Genomic DNA, 24,224 nt, shown 5'->3' on the forward strand with positions numbered 1-24,224 from the left:
TCTCATGCTCTATTTTCCTCTCCACCCTGAAACCAAGTCAGTCGCTGACAATCAGCTGTATGTTCCACTCATATCAATAACAGATGCAAGTTGCTGTCATAAAATCTTGTTTTGCTATTTACTTTTGGGCCTTTAATCTACGAGTACGGTCTTTTAAAAAATTGTTTTGATTGATAAACTGTCATTTGTAACATGCCTCAGTAAGAATAATCTGTATGTCATAAACCAAAAGGCTCAATTTCCCCACTTAGGTTAGACATGATGCCACTCACATCAGTTTCCTGCTCACTAAGTCCCTCTAGTGGGCAAATTTAGATTACAAAACACCCAGTTTTTACAGTTCTGTGCAGAAATGTGGACTTTTGATACAAACCTCTCAAGTTTTTGTACAATGCAGCTCTCCAGCTTTGCTTCAGAATAGCTTTATTGAGAAGCTGCCGGGGACTGTGAGCATTGATCACAAACGCTGAGGATGCTTTTCCTTCTGCTGAGTAAGGGGGAGCAGAGCTGTGGTTATGTGGCAAACAGCAGACAGGCACATTACTCGCTGCATTAAGATATGCTTTGTTTGTATAATCTCCATCCAGAAATGAGCCTAATTGATTCTAATTGATTGGGTTATTGGTCAGCTTCACTGCAGGAATTAAAAGCAGAGACGATACTTTAGCAGGTTGTTTTGGCCCTTCACTGGACATAGGCCTGAATTCACTTTATGTCTGACTTTGGGAGCTAGGTATGTAAATAGTAAAAATTTAGTGTTGCACCTAATGTCAAGCAAAAGGAGCTGCATGTATGGATGACTCTTTCTTGAGTGTACGGCCTCTTTCTGTCTTATATTGTCTGCGTGCGTCTGTGGATGGGTGCATGTGCGCAGCGTCTCCCTGTTTCAGGACATTTTTTTCCCCACATCCCTGCAAAAATATTTCATTACTGCAACAAAAGAAGCCCATTAACTGCACTGTAAGAACAGAGTTCAACTGCTGTCCCCCGTATTCACCATGTTTGTCTGCTTTTCTGGCCACTCTCCAGCTAATTTGATATAACAATGCTCCACAAAACCGCCTCAGGACTTTTTTTAGGTGACAGAAAATTATCAATGATGCCACATGCACAGCTGAATGTCAACACCAACTTGACTTGTTTATGAAATATTAAAGCAGTGAATTATGGGCACCATGCAGAACTTAATGATGATCGGAGTCATTATAACTTCAGCATCCTTTGTTTTGGCTAATGATTAAATTCCACAACTGCTGTATTCAATTTTGGAGAGACTGAATGTGTTTTTCTGTGTCTTTTGTATGAGTTGGCCGGATTACGTCGTCCATACTGGTACATTCTGGAGAAGAAGCTGGTTTGTATAAGGATATTGTGTTATCATTAGCCGCCATGTCACTGGGCTCAACATATTTGCTCTGGAGCTCTCTCATGCACTTAAAGATAAAGCATTATATGAAGGCGCAATGTTTTTGGTAATAATATTTGGGCCATTTCTAGATCCAGGAGAGCAGTCGCTACATAATGCAATATTTCTATACCTGCAGTGTTTTATGATATCAAATATGTAAAATTAAAAAAAGGGCCTCCAGTTGAAACTTTTGTCTAAATTTGGGGATTTTCTCTGAAAATGTAACACGAATGTTGCATGGGTTCATAGAAATTAAAAATCCTACCAAAAAGTCTTAAAGTCACAATCAGTAAAAGATTCACTTTATTGGTATAGTTTTCAGATATTTACAACATGCACACATAATGGTGTGAAAAAAAAGAAGAAAAAGATGATCTGTGTACAACCTGGCACGACTTCTGACATTATCTCCCTCTCCTGTGTCACCAGGGTGTCGCCTCATCAATTATTGAACCACTACTTCATGGTAATACATAATTTCTTATCAATTATTCATGATAATGTGTGTGTAGTTTACTTAATTGTGTTATTGACTATCAAAAGTAATTTCCTGAAAATCCTCAAGGACGCAAATTGAATCAGCAACTACTGGTTGTGTGCACTGCGGTTAAGTATTCTCAGTCTGATCAGTCGATCTTATAGTCAAGAGTCATTCTAGTGAGGGGAGATATTTAAGAATAATGAATCAACAAATATATTGCCCGTGATAAACTACGTTGTGAAGAGCCCTGAGGTGATGACAGATGATATTTTTTCAAATGTAAATCCAACATTAACAAATAGCATATATCATCTTTAATGGGGTTTATTAAAAATAAAAATAAAAAAAAGGCTCGCAGAGAGGAGGGGTGAGCGCAAGCGTTCCTAAAAGTAAATAAATAATAAGAGTCACGAATGCTCTCCTCTCCCAGCTTTAAAGGAAGCTGATAAATAATGTATTAGAACAGATGGCTGGAGCGAGAGGCAACAGGAGAGGAACATGAGCGAGTACATCTTTAATTGTTTTAAAGAACATGTCACAACAGGACTGGTGTGTTCCCTGTCTGCTGGCACTACAGATGTGCTAACAGAGTGGAAGGGACAACTGCCGCTCTCTCGCTGAGTCTGCTTTAGCCTGCCTGGGGTTCACACATAGTCTAGCACATGTACACATTTACACTTAAAATGCCTGATTAATATTAAAGTGCACTTTCACTTTTAAACTCAAAAGAATGAGAGGCGATTGCTTGACCTGATGCCATAAACAATATATTGCCCAAAATCCTGCAAAACTCTTCACTGTCCTGCCAGCCATTTGCACACTTACAGTTTACATGCATTAATGTTTACAAGGTAACCACCAGACCTCCTAATGAAAATGAGAGGAACAACATCAGGATTATTTAAATTCACATTATCAAATATGTCTTTGTCGCACACATATTGTATCTATGTAAGTCCATCGAAAGAGTCCAAGAGCGCATGAAGACAGATAATAGATCCAAAAACCACAGTTGTGCTTTTATGAGGGAACGAGGCCCCAGTTACTGAGCATTTCTCACAATCATAACTTACTGTCAAATAAATAGTTAAATGTTTTCATCCACACAGTGTGATATGAGAAAAGTCCGTCCCAGGCTGTTTCTGGAGTCAGTCATTTGTGCTTAGTTTCTCATACAGCCAGGGTCGAGTAGTTACAGCAGGCACAGTCACACAGATTTAGAGTATCGGTACATCCACGTTTGTGTCCAGCGCCTTCACTTTTTCTCCAGTGGTTCCTTAGGGCAGTGAGGGTGCTTGTCAGGACTGCTGCCCAGGACTGGGACCTTGGAGGCCAAGGTGGGACTGGAGCTATCTCCCCCTCTTCCGACAGCGCCTGACACCTCAATGGGAGGACCCACCGAGGGTCTTACCACCCCAGCTGCGCTCACGCCGACTCCTGACAGGACTCCCACGCTGGCACCTGGTCCGGTTGCTGCACCAAGCAGGTTAGCAGACTGCAGCACTGCCTCAGAGTGCTCACGGGCCTTCATGCGCAGGGCGGCCACACTGGCTGTGCGGTTACCCTGACAACCATAGGGTGGCAGGAAGGACAAGCCCATGGGGTCCGAAACGCAGCACGAGCACAAGCCATTACCTGAAAAATGAGAATCAGTGGAATTTGTGATAAGACAACTTAAAAAATAGATCTTCATCATCTTTATTACCATCTTTATTCATCAGTTAACAAAAATCATATTTACCTTTCAGAGTGGCGACCTGCGAGAGAGCCTGGGCATAGGTGGCAGAGTTAAGGAGGGTGCCTGGTAAGCAGGATGGAAAGAAGGGACCACCAGGACCCACTGTCCTGTTGATACTGGAGAGAGAACAAATACTTAATTAAGTATTAGGAATTACTTAGTACTTAAATATCCAGGTATAACTTTAAGCAGACAATTTATTCTAGTAATATATATCTAGAAATATCTACAGCTATTTCCAAAATACACTAATGAATTAGAATTATTGACTAACGATATGGAGCTTTCTCCAGAAGTTAATGTTGGCTATCAGAGTTTTGAAGAAAAAAAAAATTCTAGTCTGGCCGACAGTGCTTCACAAATTTCCCCTTTAACAGGACGCTGTTTCACTAAGATAACTGTGACGACGGTCGTCTGTCTGTCTCTTCTCACCTTGGCTGCATCTCCAGTGGTTCTTTCTGTTTTCTGCCCTGGTCCACTGGGGACTGAGAGTTGATGCTGCGAGATGGAGGAGTTCCCTCACTCATCTGCTCTTTCCCTCCTTCAGGGTCCGAGCTCCCTCGCTCTGTCTTCCTCCACTTTGCTCTGCGGTTCTGAAACCAAACCTGCATTTGACAAAAAAAATAATATTAATTAAAAATGTGAAAAAATAAAAAAGTACAACAAATTAATTAAACCATAAATTAAAACTGGAATTCTAAAATGGGCCTAATGACACATCAATAATTTCAGTTTAATTCCTTGGATTTAGGCTTGTAATCTAACTTGCGTAATATTGAGAGAAATTGAAACTACATTAAATATATATATTCCCAATTTTTGAAATCTTGTTAACAGTAAAGTTAAAAGAAATATTCCCTACTTCCTTTGTTCTGTGACCTCTCTTATCAAGTGGCATTTGAACCTGTCAAAGCAATGCTCTGATTTCCCACAGTCCCTGACTTAGCCCCAAAACCTTCAGCATCCACAGAGCTGAGAGCACATATAGCCAAGTTCTGGTATCTTAATCGAATGAAGGTCAGTGCCTATAACAACATTTAATTGAGCAATTTTTCATTATCATATTTTAATGACTTCCCACTGACAGTTGTGCTGCCCAAGAGAGAGGCGGCAATGATGAAGTCGTTTATTTCCCTATTTAGTGATTGTTTGACAACATCAGATTCGATTAGGACTTGGTTCTAGCAGGCATTAATCATGATGTGTGAATGGAGGTTAGAGTCGGTGTGCATGTGCTCTGCATCCCTGCTATTGTACCGGGGGTATAAATGATGTCAACAGCCAAACAAAACACATGCATTCATTCGGCATAAAGAAAGGACAACATTTTGGTGGCAGGACAACAATACAGCCGATGGACTTATCTCACCCCTGCACCTTCCAGCTAGAAGTCGCGCCCCCCCACACACACCCATCTCTGAATGGGCTATAATTGCTCCATTAATCTCAATTTGCGGCGTGCTCTTAATGCGGGGGAGGCCCATTGACACTTTACACACAAAAAAGAGGGGGGGCAACAACACTACAACAGAAAGGAAATTTATTTTCTAATAATAATGTAAGTTTAATATCCCTGCATACTGCGGTGGATTCATGTTCAGATTTAATAATAGGAATGTGGTAATCGGATTAGGAGGGGAATAATTTGTTTACAATCCCTAATTTACAGCGCTGGATTCCATTATCAACCCAGCCATTGGGTTTAAGCGATAGTAAGATGACCCTGGGGAACAAAAGGCAAACTATTATATTTCCCACAATTAGATCTGCGCGCACAACAAAACCCAAAAGCAAATCTGGAATGCAGGAAATTACATACAGGACACATAACTTAATTACATCTGGCCAAGTTTATAACCGCGCATATGTGCAGGGCAGGAGCGGAATATAAATTGGCACATTTAAGGTGCATGCTTGCCCATTTTTTCTTTTATGTACGCGCGCGTGTGTGATAGGATCAGGGAGATAGGAAAGGGGAGTTGTGGAGGCTACGGACTTTGCCCTCTTTTAAAACACGTTTTTTCTCTCTCTCTTTTCTGGCTGTGTCACGAGAACGAGATCTGCGCGGATGATGTATTCCTACCTCAGAGACGCGGACAAATTAGTGAAGAACATTATCGCTGGTTAATTATGAATGACCGATTAATCAAGCTAATCTAATATTCACCATTATGTTGATGTTATTAAAGTGCATAGCCGGAATGACAGAGTGCCTTAATTTACCCTCTCTTGCATGGTCAAACGTGCCCAGGACACACCACTGCTGCAGCCATACCTGCACCCTGGCCTCGGTCAGGTTGATCTTCATTGCCAGCTCCTCCCGCGTGAACACGTCCGGGTAGTGGGTCTGGGCGAAAACAGCCTCCAAAGCCTCCAACTGCACATTGGCAAAAAACAGAGGGCAGACTTTTAATTATTAAAATGATTTGCCAGTTGATTTGAATATAAGCAGACTATTCTCTTTCTTTCTTTCTTTCTTTTTGTAAAGAGACATAGTGAATAACGCTAAATAAAGATGTCAAAGATTAGCCTGTAATTGTAAGTACTTACAGTTAAATACACGCGTGACAATCCACAATTATAATAAAAATAATCAACAGATCTTTCGTCGTCTTCTATTTTCATATGATTTTATGGCATCATTGCCTCTGGGCTTTTGGAAATAAATTTGGGATAAAGGTTTTATTTTTATTTTATTTTTTATGTCTGTGGTGAATATCAGGGAAATTCCCCCTGCCTTAAAATAGAAAACTTGCCCAACTTTGTATTTATTTCCTCCTCCTGTTGAAAGCTAGAGCGCCCTACACCTGCTTTGCTTTAAGAGAAGTTTCAGCTAGGCCCATTTCTTTTTCTCTGATTTGCATATAGCCTATATATATGTGTGTATTTTTTTTTTTATTTGTTCTGGTAAATAATTACCTGTTGCAAAGTAAATGTTGTTCTGTTTCTGCGCTGTTTCCTACGTAGAAATCCATCGTCAAAATCAGTTGGGGCGTGGTTGCCAAATCCGCCTGAATTCACTGAAAAAAGAGAGAGAGGGAAATTGGAAACAATTCAATCACTTAAAAAAAAAAATATAATAATACTGCTTTAATAAGGAGTTAATAACTTCATGATGTATTTAGGTAAGTTCAGTGATAAAAGTGATAAAAGAAAGGCTATAAAAATACAAATATTAGCCAAAGCAGGCACATTTTGTGTTTCCATTAGTTGCATGAAACATTGACGTTAGGTGTCTAAGGGGAACCATGGCGGACTAAAAGCCATGACACCCAACATCTGTGCCCGGGACAAAACGCCCCTTCTGCCCCGGGGCCAAACCACCAGCTCTTCTCACCAAAAGAGAGCAGAGAGAAAATCAGACTTAACCCTTTACATACATACATGAATTTGTGTGGGGAAATATACCGGCTGCTGTTTTGGACTTGTATAAATATTACCAGAGATGCAATAAGCAACCAACAATTTCAAGTTAAAATTTGAAAAGAGTGTTTTACATGCGATATTCAGATTCACAACCGAAACAGTTTGACTTACCTAGTTTTAGTTACATATTACCACGACATAAAAAATACATTTTATAAGTCGGTGTTGTTTTAATTAACAATTACTAACAACACATTGTGTTAAATGATTATATTATAATGATTTAGAGAAAGTAATGATAAATTCGGGCCCATTCTCAAGTCTCCGACAGCACACACACACTTTACGCGCAGAATCACCGCGCGCTGTCTAAACATCACAAAAGTTTACAGAGAACAACTTTAAGAGTAACGTTAGAAATAATCCGTAGCTGGAAAAAACAGCGAGACAGCGAACTTACGCGTGTTGGAGCGACAGCACTCTCCGTCCAGCTGAGGTGGACAGTGGAAGTAGAACATCTTTGCGCGCTTAAGAGACTCCGAAACGGAACCTGGAACAAAGACAAAAGTTTCAGCTTAAACCCACAGACCTAGAATAATGCAGATTTGTGACGGGAGCAACAAAAACACTCTTAAACCGTCAGCAGAAGATGCGGAACCGCGCGGGATTTGGCGAGATTCAAAGTTAATGTGTGAGAGCATCCTACCTGCGGTGAGGATGCTGATGTGAGTGAGTTAGCGCTTCGGAGAGAAGTGGCTGCTGCACTTCCACCGACTCTCTGCCTGGGAGTGTCCAGATCTCTCTGTCTCTCGCTCCCCCCACACTCTTTCTCTCGCTCCTGCAAACACACACACTCACACGCACCCCCACACACTACTCACTTCTCTCTCTCTGTCTGTCTCTCTATTTCTCTCTGGGAGTGTCCAGATGTCTCTATAACTGTATAACTGTCTACAGAGTGTTAAGGCTTTCAGCTAGTGTCGCAGAATCTCACGCCTAATTGGTCCTAATCGGATTATCACGGCTTTGTCTTTCTCACCCCAACCCCTGGTGTGTGTGTGTGTGTGTGTGTGTGTGTGTGTGTGTGTGTGTGTGTGTGTGTGTGTGTGTGTGTGTGTGTGTGTGTGTGTCAGAGAAAGACAGAAAGGAGGAGAGGAAAGACATACCCGGGGTGGCAAACGGCAGCTCTGCTCTGGTGCCAAAAAAATTCATCACAAGTGATTGTTATTCCAGAGTCAAGCATATTCCCTAACCATAAACATGCACACATACCCACTGCACTTTTTATTTGGTTCTTTCATATATTAAAAAAAGCAGGATGACTGCTTTTGGGTTTTAGATTGACTGTCGGGTGGTTTAATTGCTCGTCAGGGTGTGTTAGGGGGTCCACTTTACAAGGGTTTGCGCATGTAGAACACTCACAAGGCCAAATTTTTGATTTTGTTCACAGCAAGGGGTCCAGCGATTTATTTCGCTTCCTCAGATAAATGATCTGCTGCGGGACCCTTTCAATTAGTTTTAAAGCGCATCTGGGACGGCAGAGCGCAGACGCCATGCGTCTCTGAGGTGGAGGCAAAATGAGGCTTCGAGAAGCAGCTGAAATTTAGAAGAGGAGTGCGGGATTGGACTAAACCACATAAAGTGCAGAAAATCCCTTCTAATGGCGCGTAATTGGTTCTGTAATATCATTACAGGCGGATAATGGCCAGTTACAGGGCCCCGCGCTATTAAGGGTTTCCCTGGCGTGCAGCGTTTATGTTATTAAAGGGGGAATATAATGATATTTTAGTTATTAAATGCGCGTAATTAATTTATGCACCACTGAAAATAAAGTTGTTATTATGACCTCGGTGAGGTGCGTGGAGAAAATTGAAATCAAATAACGGTTGATAACTTTATCCCAATATTTGGTCTAGACAACTCTTGACAAGAGTGCAGGCCTTAAGTGTGTGTGTGTGCTTCCTGTCAGCGCCTTTCCTCTCCATCCTCTGATGATTGCTTAAAAGACTAAATGCAATTACTCCTCATCTCCGTAGGTCGAGACACATTTACAAATAAACTTTAACTAGTTCAGGTTTTGCAGATTTTGCATAAGCCGTCGACTATTTCAGGACCCTGGTCAGCACCACAGTTAAATAAAAGGTATGTCAGCTTTTCCGTCCAATTTTGAGTTATCTTGTTATTTTAATGTCCTCACATTTACCTGTGTTCTTGATTCAAAACTGTCCCACATGTCTTTTGTAACCTGCAAATAGTTTGGCATATATTCATAATCATAAATCTTCCTTTACATCTGTGTATTTTTGAAATAACAAAGCCAGAAAAGCAGCCATCAGATTTATTGCATACAGTACATGCAAGATATGGAATTGCATTTATTTTTTTAATATAAAACACCGTTTTTAAAATGCCTGCAAACAACGGAGAGGCAATATTAATTTGTTTTGAAGTGACCAAAAACCCCTACAGTGTACAAGAAAGTTTATTATAAAATCTACAAAAACCTTTAGTGAGGTATAAAATGGCACCCTATTCTTAAACTTAACAGAAAGTTGGTATAATCTGACATCGCTGAGGTTTTTGAAGAACAAAGTTTGAGAGTAAACGCATATCTGAATATGATATTACACCGTTTTAGTCAAATCAAAATAAATGAATTCAAGTATTACCAGGTACAAGCAACAATGAAAAAAAGAACAGAACAACTGCCAAACTCAATCACAGAAACTACCTTCAAGACTTGCTTAACTAATTATGATTTCATTAGGTAACCCAAGACTGTACGGCAAAATGTCTTTCCTGAACGCAAGCAACAAGAAGGTTGCAAGACAACAACTGTAAGCTTGAGCTTGAAGGGGTGTTTAAATGTTCTTCCCTCAGCGAAAGCTCTCTTTGAGTCTCCAGATGCCCTCCTGACCAGAGGTCCTATGAAAGTCACAGATACTCCTGAGTAGTTCTCTGAAGACAGGAGCCTGTTCCTGGGTCAGTCTCGGTTTGAAATACTCGAGCACTTCCTGGGTGGTGGCTTGTCCGTCCACACTCGCCTGGAAGGCTACAAAGTTGCGCAGATCCACCAACAGCTCATCGTGCTCAGTGGGCGGAGCAGCAGGAAGACTCCCTGCAGCTCCCGAGGCATCCTCCTCCTCCTCTTCTGGTTCTTCTCCCCTGGAGGGCATGCTGAGGTGATTACGGGCCTTCATCCGGGCCAGCAGAGAGGAGGATGACAGCGGGGTGGAATTCAAGTCACTTTCTGCACCCTCCCCGCTAAAATGAGCTCCCGAACCTGGTTTCTTTGACACAGACTTCTTTATAATAGCAGCATCCTAAACAAAAGAAATCAATGAATACACCCAAAAATGGCATCAGAAATGAAAAAACACAGAGTAACATCTTTTAATGAGAACCTGGCCATTACCTTGCATTTGGTTGAAGTGGGAACAGACTGAACAGAAGGTGTAGCTAAGAGAGAATTCTTCTTTTGTCCAAAGCGTTTCCTGAGAAGGCAAACAAGAGAATGCCTTAAATACATTTGAGAAAATGATAAGTTTGTTTTAAATTAAATTAGTGAAGTTCTAAAAAAACAGAAAAAGAAAAAACCCCACCGTGTCAGTGTGAGACTACATACTTTGCAGGGGCAGGAGGAGTTTTGAAGCGCAGTCTGCACTGCTGCCGGGAAATTTTAAGAGCTTTAAGGGCATCTTGAGCCACCTTATTGGCTTCTGCTTCCACAAGAACATAGTCAGGATTGGAAGACTCTATGATGGTGTCATGCTGCATCACACTGTGAATACCTGAGAAACACCATGGAAGAAAAGAACAGCACATTTGAAAATAAGAAAAAGAAGCTTGCCGTTTCGCAAATCTTGTATATAAAAATTTCTGATACTGCAGACGGTACAAAACAAACAAACCAACCAAAAAAAACTTCTACCAGATTTCTTGAACAGCTTTGCCAAGACATAATCGTCTGATTTCTTCTGGTCCTCTGCTGCATTGTCTTCGCTCTCGGATTTCTTAAATGTTCTTTTCTTTACCAAATGAGAGATGCGGTGGCCTTCGAATCGAGCATCCCGGGAGCGCTTGTGTTTCTTATGTTTGCGTTTGTTCAAGTCGTCCGAGTCACAGTGTTTCCTCTTCTCCCTGTGTTTCTGTGGGCTGGTCCGGGCAGAGTTTTTGTCTCTGTGCTGGTGAAAACTGGCTGAGTTTGAGGTATTTGTGTCTGGTTTGGCTGCATCACAGTCGCTGTTTTTATTTTGTCCCGCAGGCGCTATATCTACAGCATCCTGGTTGGTGCTTGGACTGTCTATCGGGACATTTTGTTTACCCTGAGAGTTTTTACTGCATGGAGACGTACTTCCGGCCCTTAATGTAGGAGTGTGCGTGCTGTCTGTACCTGTATTAATGAAGGTTGCTGAGGAGTGTTTATGTGCATGGCTGCTGTGATTTACTTTGTGTGATGGCTTTGGCTTTTCGGGTTTTTTGGGCACTTTGATGTCAGAACCTGTGCCTGTTTTTAGGGAGAAATAAACCAAAGTAAATAAAATTAAATCCCTCAAGCTTATTTTAACAACCCAATAACTGGACAATGAAATGTTTCAACAGACCTGCAAAAATAGCACTTGTCTCTGTTCCCTGACCTCCATCTGGATCAGCTAGAGTAAACAGCTCATAGATGTCATTTGACTTGAAGAACCGTCGCTGTTTGGGATCCTTCAGTACTCGATTGGTTAGGAACTGTTTGAAGATTTGCCTGAATTACAGCAGATAAAATACAGAATTACATACTTGAATGCAAGCTGCCATTTCAGCTCAGCATGCAGTCCTGATCCCCTGTCACCACAGAGTAGTTTGGCTGATGGATGAGCACATTAGTTAACCTCACCACTGTAGGTATCAAAACACAATGCCTGCAGTTTTTCCAACTTGCTTTCTGAAAGCACTTTACAGACAAAAAAACAAACAGAGCAACAGTTTAGAAGTCCTCAATTGGCCATTTAATAATGCAGGAATGCTTTTCAATTACCTAGAACCGGGACAGTGCAAGTACTAATATAGCAGTGATGTAAGCAATTAGTCACGTCATTGCCAATACTCATGAATGTGTGAAATCAACAGAAAGAAAACTGAAACAAAAAGGCTCGGTGAGAGAAAACACAATGGCCAACAGAGGATTTTGTTTTTGCAATTGAATATTATCCTTATAAAGTGCTTAGAAAAGTAAACTGCTGTCTGACCTGTGGTAGATTTTCTCTTCAATGGTCCCAGCAGTCAGCAGTCTATAGATTGTTACTTGCTGCTTTTGACCGATCCTCCAAGCCCGTTCGCGAGCCTGCGAGCAGCGTAACACATTCAGAGCAAATGATTAAACCGAGCATTCAGTGAGAAAGGAGGAAAAGCGATGTTACAGAGCAGCAGGTGAACCAGGCAACAAGAAATTGGAAACGCATGAAAAGCTGGCATCCAACAAGAAAAAAAAAGTAGGCAATTTAATGTGACAAATCACATCTAAGGAACATTAAGACTCACATGAGAAATAATTCACTGAGTCAATGTTTTTAATTATTTTACGTGTGGCTGTCTAACCTGCGTGTCAGTACTGGGGTTCCAGTCTGGGTCATAAATGATGACTCTATTGGCTCCAGTCAGATTGACTCCCAGACCTCCGACTTTAGTGGTCAACAAGAAGATAAAAATGGATTTGTCCTGAAAACGAAAAGAAAAGAGAGAAGCAGAGAAAATACTGGTGATTAATGAACCCAATCTGCAATTTCATACTCTCTTTGATAATCACTTTCGGCTATAATCCTGTAAAAAAAAAATTTCATTAGTAAATTGTTAAAATTTAATGCAAGTAAGATAACAATCTCCTGCTCTCAAATTATTCTCAAATTAAACCCTATTTAAAGACGATAAAACAGCTTTATCTAAATGCAGTGTATGTTGATCAGATTTAGTATTAGATACAACACATTTTTAAAAAGTTTTAGTTTTAAAGAGTGCTTTAATGCTAAGTGATATTTCAACATCTTCCACACACAGAAAATTGAGCACATCCACTTTGAACAACAGATTTTCATCAATTAGCGTCCCCACCTCGGGGTGAGAAGGATTCCACTGAAGCATTTGGTCCCTCAGGGCAGGATTTTCATTGGAAACACATACAGCCATTAGAGATGACTAATCCTTACCTCATTGTAGCGAGCGATGAGAGGCTGTCGGGAAGATATTGTAGTCGTGCCGTCCATTTTCAGGTACGAGTAGTTATTCTCCCTTACAAACACCTCCAAGATGTCCAGCATCTGGAAGGAGTGGGAGGATAAAGACAGCAGAAAGAGGAGATAAAGACGGGGAAAGAAGGGCTGAGGTTTGGATTATCTCTAAAAGGATTAGAGCAGATTAATATTACATGGACAGAGATACCGACAGGGAGGGTCTCAGGTTCCCTCTGAGGTATAATCTCATTGGTATTGACTGCAACAGCTGGGGCCTCCATCACATATACACACTCTCTCACTTCCTCACTTTTTCCTTCTGTCTCGCACGTTCACAGACACACTAAATTTAACAGGCTTATAGGTAGCTGGCAACACATGACACCACAATTTAAGATGTAAAGGAGGAAAGAATTATCTTGGCTTTACAAAAATCTTTTGTATTTATACAAACCACTGTTAATGCGTCTTTAATACTGGTGATTATTTCAGGAAAGTGTTCCTCACCTGTCTGGACTGAGTGAAGAGCAGGACTCTGTGGTCCTGTCTGAACCAGAGACGTAGCAGCGACTCCACAACAATCAGCTTGCCCGAGCGCTTCCAAAAGCCAAAGTGTTCCTCTTCAGTTAGCTGGTCCTCAGGGATTCCTCTCAGTATCCGGGGTCCGCCTGAGAAAAGGTCCGGGTGGTTACAGATCTTACGCAGAGCTATCAAACCTGAGAACACCTACATGAGACAAAAAGAAAAAGGAGATTCCTTCATGAACGCTGTCAGCAGAACTGATGTCAACTTTGATAAATTTACAGATTTTTACTGTGTTGCACCTTAAAAAAAATCTACAGGAATGAGTTACATAATTTATTTAAAGACAATTTAGCCAGTTTTCCTGATGAAGGCCCAGTGGTCACTGCATTAGTAATGGTGGTTAATGGACTGAGAGTGACCACTGAATACGTCTGTAAGAGCACGCACGTGTGCGTATATGCATAATCTGTGGTCACCTCTAGCTCTCCAACCACGTCCATTTGGTCAGTGGTGATAAATGGTAGTTTCTCTCTCAAGGGTTTCACTACTGTGAGAAACACAACTGTACAACCTTCTCGAATTGAACCTCTTAAACAATACCAAAGTCAAGCTATTAGGGGTTTAACATAATTTACATGGCAAAAATAATTTCAATTCCACAGATTCCACTTAAAGGTGGGGATCTTTAATTGTACGAGAGTTGATAAAAATCCACACAATGTCTCTGTGAGAGGGAGGTAAACGGAAATGCCTCTGTTAGGTGGTTAAATAATGCATGTCTTGTTCCAGGAAGTCTTCTACTTTCTTATCCTCGTAAAGTGTGTGTCAACCAAACACAAAAGCAGAACACAAACTATGAAGGCTCACCTGCATGTCCCCATTTAGTATTTGGTAGACCTCTTTGGAATCTAAGAAGCTCTGATACACTTGACGCTGCTCTGCTGTCAATCTGCAAAACAGAACCTACACACAGACACAAACACACACAATAGAGGGCAGTGTAAGAGTTTATAATGAGCAGTGAACATCCACTTTAAAGCCCCTTGATGAAGTGAAGTGTTTGAGAAGAGAAATTAGAAGGAAGCAACGGCTTTTTTTGAAGCCACCGGTGTCCTGAGGGACTGACTTAATGAGCAGAAGTGGACTGAGAAGTCCACCAGCGTCAGCCGCAAGGACAGACCAGAGACCAGCCGCCTTAATGAATACCTGCTTCTTTTACTTTACTGGGACTTTATTAGCTGGTTTCACCTGACAGGGGCCATGCACATTCATCAAATACTCCTTAGATGTGGCACATAATAGTCACATCCAATCAGATAAACATCTCCCCTGTTAAGAGATGCAGGCGTTAGACGCTGTTCAATACTTGGAGCAGGGTCAAGTGTCTTAGAGTATGATGAATACCTGTTCATTTTTGTCAGGTAAGGAGAGGTTAGCCTTGACGTCTGCCTTCATTCTTCTGAGCAGGTAAGGATTTATGGTGTCCCTCAGCACACATGCGCATTTAAATGCTGTCTGGACCTTAAAAAAATAAATAAAAATCATACCTTTAAGGATAAACAAACTGCTTTAAAACAAAAGGAACCTTCAGGTCAGCATGCAAAGCAAACACATACACACTCCTGTCAGCGCTCATGTTTCCTAAGGCATGGCTGTTGTTTGGCCACTCATCTGCTATCTCTCATCACCTCATGTTGCTGTCCCTCTAAGCGGTACAAGCCATTCAACATTGATCTGAGTGCTGCTGGTCTCGAGGGACACAGCCTTCTTTCATCAGTGCTGCTGGCCAGTTCCAGTGGAAACAGAGGGGGAGATTGAGACACACTTGGTCCACACTAGAAGCCCCACTGCAAATGGCCTGCTAAACTGTATGTAGGGTCAGTGCTAAAAGCCAGTTAGTCTTTTAAACATTAACTCACTGGGGATCCACGGGGGGGGGGATCAAAGACACCCTTGGCAAAGCTGGAGGGGACAATAACATGGTGGTATCTTGAGCTCAATGGGGTAAAGTGGAGAGGAAAGAAAAAACAAAAACGAGGAAGGCAGCAGATGATCCAGTGATCTCGGCGCAAGCTGTTGAGTGGATTCACATGGGGCTGCAAATGCATGCCTCAGTAATAGAGCCTATATGCACATGCTCATAAAGCCCCACCTCAAACACATATGTTTTTTTTAAAACATACATCTAGTTGAACATACATGAACTTTATGTATCATCTCAGGGCCTGTTTTGCTGCTCTGAGAATATCGAGAAGAAGATAAGGCAGCAGAGCTTTGCCCTCTCTGACCATTTAATAACATTAATAATTAGTAAAGGTTTTTATTATCGACAGCGGAAGAAGCATCAATAGCCATCTTAAATAATTAAATCTATTCAGTCAGTGAGTTATTAACGATTGGACACTAATGACAAAGGGCTACAATTTAGCTCCCCGCCTTTCTACTTTAGCCTCTCCCTCTCTCACACACTGGGGATGCACACAAGTTTTCTTGCATGGGCCTACATTATCGTGCACTGCACCTAATGGCTTCCATCAAGCTTTCCAAAACTGTGCATACATGAATAGAAGGTATTTTCAAATTAGCATAGCCCATTTATGCTCCACCCTTATGATACAGTTACAGAAATAGTAGAGTTGTTGGATTAACTGGCTCCTGTCTGGAATGATATTACCATTACAATAACATTATTCCACTTCAAAAGAGGGAAAGGACACACAACCAGAACTGAAATAAATTATTATTTCACAATTTTGTGTGTGTACCTGTACAGGAGATGCATTACTATATCCACCCATAGTAATTGGCACGGAGAACTGCTCCATAAAAACAGGCAATGTCCCCAGTTTGCCGGGGAACACAAAATCAAACAGAGACCACAGCTCCTTCAAATTGTTCTGCATTGGTGAGCCTGACAGGATGAATCTGTGAGGAGTGCGAAACTAGAGAAGAGAAAATTTAAAAAAATTATTAATTAATTACAACCGCATGAACTTTGCTTATGTTGATGCATGTGTCCATGAGTATATAATACCTGTTTGCAAGCAACAGTAACTCCAGCATTTGGATTCCTGATCTTATGACCCTCGTCCAATATAATGTAGTGCCAGTCGTAGAGCTGTAGGGTTTCCTGCATGTTCCTCACAGCTGAATATGAAGTGATAAGGATACCATGACATGCTGCTATTTCTGGAATGAGCTTTTCCTGCAACATGGGGGAAAAAAGCAAAGACACAAACCTTAATATGTAAACCTTAATATAAACCAGTGCAGTTATTAACCATGTCTAGTATCATATACTTCAAAGAATGTACCAAGTAGGGCATCATTATCAATGTGGCTTTCAAAAGAGGGAAAGAGTGGGAGGTAAGGTCAGGAGCTAATACTGTAAACAGAACTCTAGTGCCCCCCAGAGGGAAAAAAAAGATTGTATAAAACTCATGAACAGCTACCTTGTTGCTAGTGAAGGACCCAGTTTCATGTAGGACTGCAACTCGGAAAAGAGGCCACCAGGTATGAAACTCCTTCACCCACTGGTGCATGACTGTAGCTGGGCACACAATGACTGTTGGACCCAGACCAGCATACCTACAGCGAAACAAACACCACAGACACGTGTTTAATCGAAAACCAGAGATTAAGATGGGTAAACAATGGAACTGTGTTCATTAAACTTTGGATAACCTGAGCAGGCTTCAGTAGCAAATCACAGCCATCATTTTTACAGTGTAAAATAAAAGGTCTTTTCCCTATTAAGTAAAATAATGTATATATGCTTAGATTGCAATGACAATATATGATGCATTCAAGGATGAGGAACAGCGCACAGCGGAATGATGCAACTACAAAGCTTTGTACTTACAATAAATCAAAGAAAGTGTGTGGAGATATCCTCAGCTCCACTGTGAAAATCTACAAGAACTTTGCCAAACACACACACAGGCACGCACAAAAGATACACTAATGGGCTGGTATGAACCTCTGCCTAGTGGAAGCTATTGATATTGGACCATAATTGAGTTTGCAAGCAATCAATTTGTGGGCGTCTATAGTAGACAGAGTATTGACCATTAGGGAAGCTCCACCCAATAAATGTACGAGTGTTGTTCGAGGAAGTAAAACCAGATTATCAGCAGCGCTCCGTCATGTTTTTGGCGGTTGATTTGTTGTCACCCACCTGCTCTACCCCCACCTCATGAGCCTGAAATTCATTTTAAGGGTTCACGCAGACACTCACTCTAACGCATTCTCACTTTCAACCCCCCCCCCCCCACACACACACACACAGAGTGTCAGTGTTTTCTCTGATGTCCGCAGTAAAAATAAATAAAAAAAAGTGAAGAGTCTGATAATTGAAACATGTTTAATAATTCAGATGAACACTCTCAAGTAGAAATCCCCCTAATCAAATATTCATACCATACAGACACACAGTCTCTGGACACAGTTTGTGTGTACGCATGTGTGTGTGCGCACACCTGTAGTTGGACCCTCTGGTTCTCAGTTTGCTGTAGCTCAGTCCAGCCAGAAAGCTGATGACCTGGATGGTTTTACCCAATCCCATCTCATCCCCCAAGATGCCCCCTGCCTGCTGACAGTGGAGTTCCCACATCCACCGCACACCCGTCTGCTGGTACCTGAAAAGGTCATTGACATGAATGCAAACACTTGAAACACATGGCTGTAACAGCAACCATGGACAATCCACATAAACACACATAAAGGGTTGCCAGTAATCTCATAGATCAGTGAACAAATAAATTTGCAAGGCTTGCTGATGAAATAATCATTATTTTTTCAGAGCAGTGACTGTGATGCAGAACAAAGTACACATATAATCTTTATGCGAAAAATGTTTTATTAGTCCTTGTTATCACTTGATAAAAGTGGCTCTATCTACATGCATGGATATTTAACATAACTCATTCCCATAATCAATGTTTCGGACTGAACTTACTTGTAAAGCTTTTTCCAGAGGAAACCAGGAACTTTGAAGCCTTCGTCAAATTCTGCATCGCTGTCATCGGTTAGCTCCTCACCCCTTTCTCTCTTCTCCTCCCTTTCTCGAAGACGCTGACGCTTCCATCTCCTGTTGAGAAAATTAATATACACTGATGAAGTGTTTGCACACCGATGTGATAAAATGAATTTCTTTATTTTAGTTAGAAGCTCACAACCGCAAGGGGTAAGCTCAGTGAGCCTGGGTGCTGAGAACAAACACCTGCTTCCTCTTTTAAAAAGATGAATACACTACCTGAACAACAGTGAAGAATTCAACCTGTTTAAACTTTCAGTGATGTATATTGCTACAGATGCAAAATGAAAACAACTAAGAGATCCAAACTAAATCAGACATTTCAAGTGAATATAGTGCAAACCTAAACAGGATAAGTGGAGACTGGATAGAAAGGTGTTCTATTTGCACCTCTCGCACTCCATGCGTTATTTGAGCATTTGTCTACACAGGTGTAAGGATAGCGAATGTTTTGAGTTGAAGGTATTTCCCTTGAGCGGTGAAACATCTACAGCAAAAAGGGAAATGTTAAAGGAAAACAGTTTTAATAGTGCAGGAGAGAGGGCAGTTAGAGGCATAGTCGTCGCACAGCAAATGAAGATTGATACAGACAATTAGTAGTGCGAGTTCCCCAGAAAGGTGTGAGGTACAGAGGATAAGAATCCATCTTCATTTGGGCCTGGTCCTGTCACCCTGCCACGAAACTGGTCCTTAAGCTAGGCCTGGGAGACCACACTCTCTAATTAAGTCAAGACTAAGCATTGGTTCAGTTAATTACACTTTTCTGCCCCCACTCCACCTCCCACCCAACTACAAATACCGCCCGCTCTAATAATATCATTCCACGTATAAGCTAGTCTCACCGTCCATGCCGTGTCTATGCTGTGGAATTGACATTCAGTCACTATAGTGTAGAAAAAGGACACATGCCAACACAATTTATTTGGCAGCTATAAATATGAAATCTCATTAGGGCTGCTCTTCCATTAATTTGAGCATTAGAGTGAGTGAGTGTATAAAACCATGTGCAGGAGGATAATTAGGCCAGTGTGAGAGCAGAGAGAGAAGAAGAGCAGGGAGTGAATTTGCTTAGTCAAGAAACAGCTGCCAATCTCATCTGGGATTAACTCTCTTTCTGCACTATGGAGCCAGCAGAAAAAGAGACAACTGCTTCCTCCTTAAGTAAAAGGAATAACAATAGCACACAGCACTGCCATTACAAATGTGATGCAAAGTAAAAGGAACAATCTGGTGGGTTTTTGAGCAAGGCATATGCAGGCATAAGTTGCTGCTTTCGTTTTGTAAAAACTCTGCACACCTTTGCACCCAACCACAGATCTAAACATGAGTTTAGAGCAATGTTAGTAGTGCATGATCGTACCTTATTCGCTGCCTATAATACTCCAGATCTCCATCATCTTTGTATTTTTTCGGTTTTCCCTTGTCATCATCCTCTTCATCTGTACTTTCAGGGTGGTATTCTTCCTCACTGTCACTTTTCTTTACTTTTTTCCTCCCTTTCCCTTCGGTTTTTCTCTTGTATGGTTTCAACTCATACTCTTCATCATCATCTCCAAAGCCCTCCTCCATGGCTTCTCTCTCCTCTTGGTCAGGATCTATTCCTTCATCACTGGGGAGGTACTCTGACCCCTCACTGTCTGTCTCCTCTCCTTCAGTGTGACGTTTTCTCCGTTGCTTTTGGAGCTGTGGCTCAGCCTTGGGCCGGGCCTTAGGATGGGCCTTTAAAGCAGTTACCTGGAGCTTTCGCATACGCTTACGCAGTTTTTTATCCTTGGAAGATGAAACAGTTCTTTTGGTTTTCTCTCTTGAATCTCCACCGGTTCCAACCCCAGAGCTTTTCTTCTTCTTAAGGAGAGGGACTCTCTTCCTCTCAGTAGCCAACTTGGCCTGGTCTGCCAGGTACTGGTCAAAAGCAGAGTTCTCCGCAAGCATCAGTTTTCGTGGCTCCTTCTTTACCTCCTTCTGTTGGATTCGGGTTCCAAAAGGAGTCATGTGACCTTTTCGGATAAGCTCTTCCCATTCGGTCTCCTGAGATGGCATAAGCATACTGCCCAACGTGGATGGTCCCGCTTCTGGTACAACACACACAAATACAGATTCAGAGATTTTCTTCACTGCCAGAATCAACACGAATGCCTACAGGAAAACTCTTAAGGATTCAGAAGGGTCTATTTATGTAGGAAATACTTCGGCTAGTGTGCAGGAAGTATGTGACTGCAGGTTAAATATGCACCGAATAACTCACGGAGCAGTCATGGAATATACTGAGAGCATAACCTTTATTACAACTGAGGACAAGTGTAGTTATGGGTTCTTTTTCACAGTACATGAAAATATTTCTTGCTAGCTTGAATTTTAGGTGTGAAATACATATTATGTGTATTGTTATGTGTGAAAACAGACTTGTGTAGCAACAAACAATACAAGAGGAGAGTTGTCACACCTATTTAAGCCTGTGTCGGAAGTGAAATCTGCTGAAGGCAGAAAGCAAATGGACACCCTGCTATTCTAATTAATGCACAGTAAATTTCCTTCATCAACCTAATATGGACCATAATCAGTGAATGCTACAAGTTAGGCATCTTGGCTGCCACAAAAATTGCTTCCACCCACTGATCAGTGGTTAATGTTTCCAGTCAGTACACAAAAACACGTTACCTTCCTCTCCATCATCTTCTGCCAAAAACTCAAATTCCACCCTTTGAGTGTCCTCTCCTCCCAGAATGGCTTGAAGTCGCTTCTGTTTGGCTCTGACTTTCTTCAGCTGTTTCTCCTGTATGACAAGTTTTTTCATCACCACAATCACACCATTATTATTATTATGTTATTACACCATCATCATATAAACCAGATTACTTTATTTTAAAACGTTACACATGTAGTATTTTACCTTATTTTCTTTCTGTCTTTTGACAGACTCAATCTTCCTACTGATGTCTTTACTGGAGGCTGCGTAAGGAGAAAGCTGCTCAATAATCTTGTTGATATGTTTTAAAGATGCTGTAACAGACCTGCAACACACATGATTAAAAGCAGAAGACTTATTAGTCCCTTGACGTTTTGCTACTTGTTAATAAAAATTTTTTTTAGTTTATAGCATCTCAACAAAGTAAGATGATTACTTCAACACAACACACACAAACCATTTGTGTTTTTGTTTTGTTTTTTTAAATTCCTGTACCTGACATCATCCAACACAGACTGATACTCCTTCTCGGCTTCAGCTTTAACAGCAGCCTGACTGGCCTCCTGGATCGCCTCGTCCACTTGCTGCAAAACACCTTGTTCAAGTATGTGCTGGTCATACACAGCCACACCAAGACCTTGGAGCTCATCAGCTCCCGAACTGGCAGAAGCTGCTTGGATGCGCTGTCGGTCAATCTGCAGCAATGCTCCAGACCTTTTCCCAGCTAAATGCACCAAAGATAACACATGAAATGATTTTATAAGGATATAATGACATTCTCCATCTCCTCTCTCAACATGCTGCACAGCTCACCGCTGTTGCCCTCCCCAGGTCCAGTGTTGGCAGGATAGGCTGCAGCAGCCTCCGGGGCCTGACTGTTTTCAGGGAAAGTACAGACTGCTGAGCCGCCTGTAGCTCCATCCTCCTCCGTTCCTCCCGGGGTGAGGGCAGCACTAGCCGGGCTAGAAAGAGAGGAGGGCACCTGGTCCTCTGTACCGTCTACAGGCATAGTGAAGCAGCTGCCAGAAGTGTCAAACAGATGTCAAACAAGTCATTTAAGCCATTGTCTCGTCTAAGCTGTTAAAGAACTGCTTTAAATAGAGAAATAAAACTAAACAGTTATTGCTTGTCGCCTTTTTATTGCGTCCAAAAAGGCTGCGTTAACTCTGAACAGTATTATGTAATGATCGGAATCTAAACCAAGCTTATATCTATGGTTAATAACGATTAACGGAAGGGTCTTAAACTAATTATGTGAATGTGGAGGCTCGTAATGGGAAGAAATGAATGTAAATAATACCAATTTAAATTAAAGAAGGTACCACATTAGCGGTTAGACGCTGAGTTATAGGATAGGCATAAAACTGAAAGAAACGTTAAAGTCTCTCACAACCTATTGTTTACGTGGCTACGCTAACCTGCTAAGCTAACAGTGAGCCGAACATCATCAGCTGTTCAGCTTCAACAAACAGAGGACGTTCAAAGGACCAAACATGTTCAGATATGTTCCTACTACAGCACCCACTGTTTCTCGCTGTTTGAGTAAAATCTGGTCCATTAAGCCCAGCGTCAAAGCTACAGTGACAATGAGATACTCACAAAACGTGCAGTTATACAACATCACTGGCTCGCTTTATGTCATATTGCTCACCAGCCGCTTCCTGGTTTCCGGTGTTAGTGAAGGCATCCGTTCAATGATTAACTTGCTGAACAGCGCCCTCTGCTGGTTGGCAGCAGCAGAGAACATTGCACTCTAGATGGCGCCACAAAACCACTTATTTTTGCCTTATCATTGGAGAAACTGTGAACCACATTTTCAAAAACAACTCTGCGTTTTTAGGGAACTACTTAGACACTTCAGTCATTATTAATATGCAAGAATGTGACAAATTAAAGGAAAATGCCGAGAAGATTGAAGATCTGGTGGGTCTGCTACCTGCTTTGCAGGCATTTTTTGTTTTGTCTCCTTAGAGGGAAGGATCACTGCAGATCAGCACAGAAGTTATGATCTTTATCTTGTGATAAAATTCTTTTTTGCACTAATGGCAGAGGATGACAATGATCCCATTTACAGGCACAAAGGATCACAGAGTGATGAGAACGTCATAAAATAACATGAATCATACACTATGACCCCGACAGTCATCAGACCTTGGCTTAACCGAACAATGATTGTTGATTTTGGATAAACATGTTAGGCAGAACTCTTTATCACTAAAATTAAAACACCAAATTAGGGCATTTTCTTTGGAGAGTAGATTTCTTGGGATTTGTAGAGTCACACAGAAACTTTTCTGGTGGCACGTGGGGCTCCCACATGTTACTAAGACACTATATATTATGTTTTTCCTCTAATTTGCCAAGTGTCTGTGATTTTTTTCTGAGTCTTGGAAAGCCTACGCTTCATGGATGAGGCGCTCCAAGTATTTACCTCTGAGAGGAAGTTTATTTCCACTTTCATGCAAAAATAAATGAAGGGCTTAATTAAAATTTCCTCTCCGTCTTGCACTTTAGCGCATGAGCAGTAGTCAGTAATCTTTCCAAACAGTGTTATCTGTGTAAGCAAACATAGCTATATAAGGATGAATATTGCTGTCACCCTTGGCTTGTGAATGTAGGAAAATGGAGACATTTTCCTGTTTTATTTGCTTAACCAGTAAATGTGGGTCACCTTCAGGGGAACCTCTCCAGAGATTAAGATTTGAACTAAAAGAAAAGTGTGCTGCAGCAAAACCTTGTAGTTTAGTTAGTAGAAGACCTGCAGAGTGTAGAG

General features: G+C 41.4%; 2 protein-coding genes across 6 annotated transcripts; both read right to left on the reverse strand.

The window, feature by feature from the left end:
• Positions 1–1,735: 1,735 nt before the first annotated feature.
• Positions 1,736–7,913, reverse strand: drgx (dorsal root ganglia homeobox). The gene is made up of 7 exons (XM_004555881.4): positions 7,700–7,913; positions 7,454–7,543; positions 6,547–6,647; positions 5,903–6,004; positions 4,060–4,232; positions 3,631–3,743; positions 1,736–3,524 (listed from the first exon to the last, which is right to left on the reverse strand). The coding sequence occupies exons 2-7, from the start codon at positions 7,509–7,511 to the stop codon at positions 3,145–3,147; spliced, it is 927 nt and encodes a 308-aa protein (XP_004555938.1). The 5' UTR covers positions 7,512–7,543; positions 7,700–7,913; the 3' UTR covers positions 1,736–3,144.
• Positions 7,914–9,316: 1,403 nt separating this feature from the next.
• ercc6 (excision repair cross-complementation group 6) lies at positions 9,317–23,121 on the reverse strand. 5 transcript variants are annotated; one of them, XM_076891709.1, is made up of 22 exons: positions 23,103–23,121; positions 22,265–22,470; positions 21,947–22,175; positions 21,656–21,776; positions 21,424–21,538; positions 20,126–20,837; positions 18,688–18,819; positions 18,209–18,367; positions 17,183–17,318; positions 16,765–16,935; positions 16,496–16,672; positions 15,135–15,251; positions 14,598–14,693; positions 13,713–13,931; positions 13,182–13,292; positions 12,577–12,696; positions 12,228–12,322; positions 11,598–11,743; positions 10,925–11,500; positions 10,619–10,784; positions 10,409–10,487; positions 9,317–10,316 (listed from the first exon to the last, which is right to left on the reverse strand). In XM_076891709.1, exons 2-22 carry the CDS (start codon positions 22,458–22,460, stop codon positions 9,870–9,872), a joined length of 4,320 nt encoding a protein of 1,439 aa, XP_076747824.1. In that variant the 5' UTR covers positions 22,461–22,470; positions 23,103–23,121; the 3' UTR covers positions 9,317–9,869. The 5 variants fall into 5 exon arrangements, 4 of the variants coding, with proteins under 4 accessions (XP_076747824.1, XP_004555939.1, XP_004555940.1 ...); XM_004555882.2 differs by having other exon boundaries at positions 23,051–23,115; XM_004555883.2 differs by lacking the exon at positions 23,103–23,121 and adding an exon at positions 22,977–23,093.
• Between the last annotated feature and the right edge of the window lie 1,103 nt (positions 23,122–24,224).

The sequence above is a fragment of the Maylandia zebra genome, linkage group LG13 (genome assembly GCF_041146795.1).
Source record: "Maylandia zebra isolate NMK-2024a linkage group LG13, Mzebra_GT3a, whole genome shotgun sequence".
NCBI lineage: Eukaryota > Metazoa > Chordata > Actinopteri > Cichliformes > Cichlidae > Maylandia > Maylandia zebra.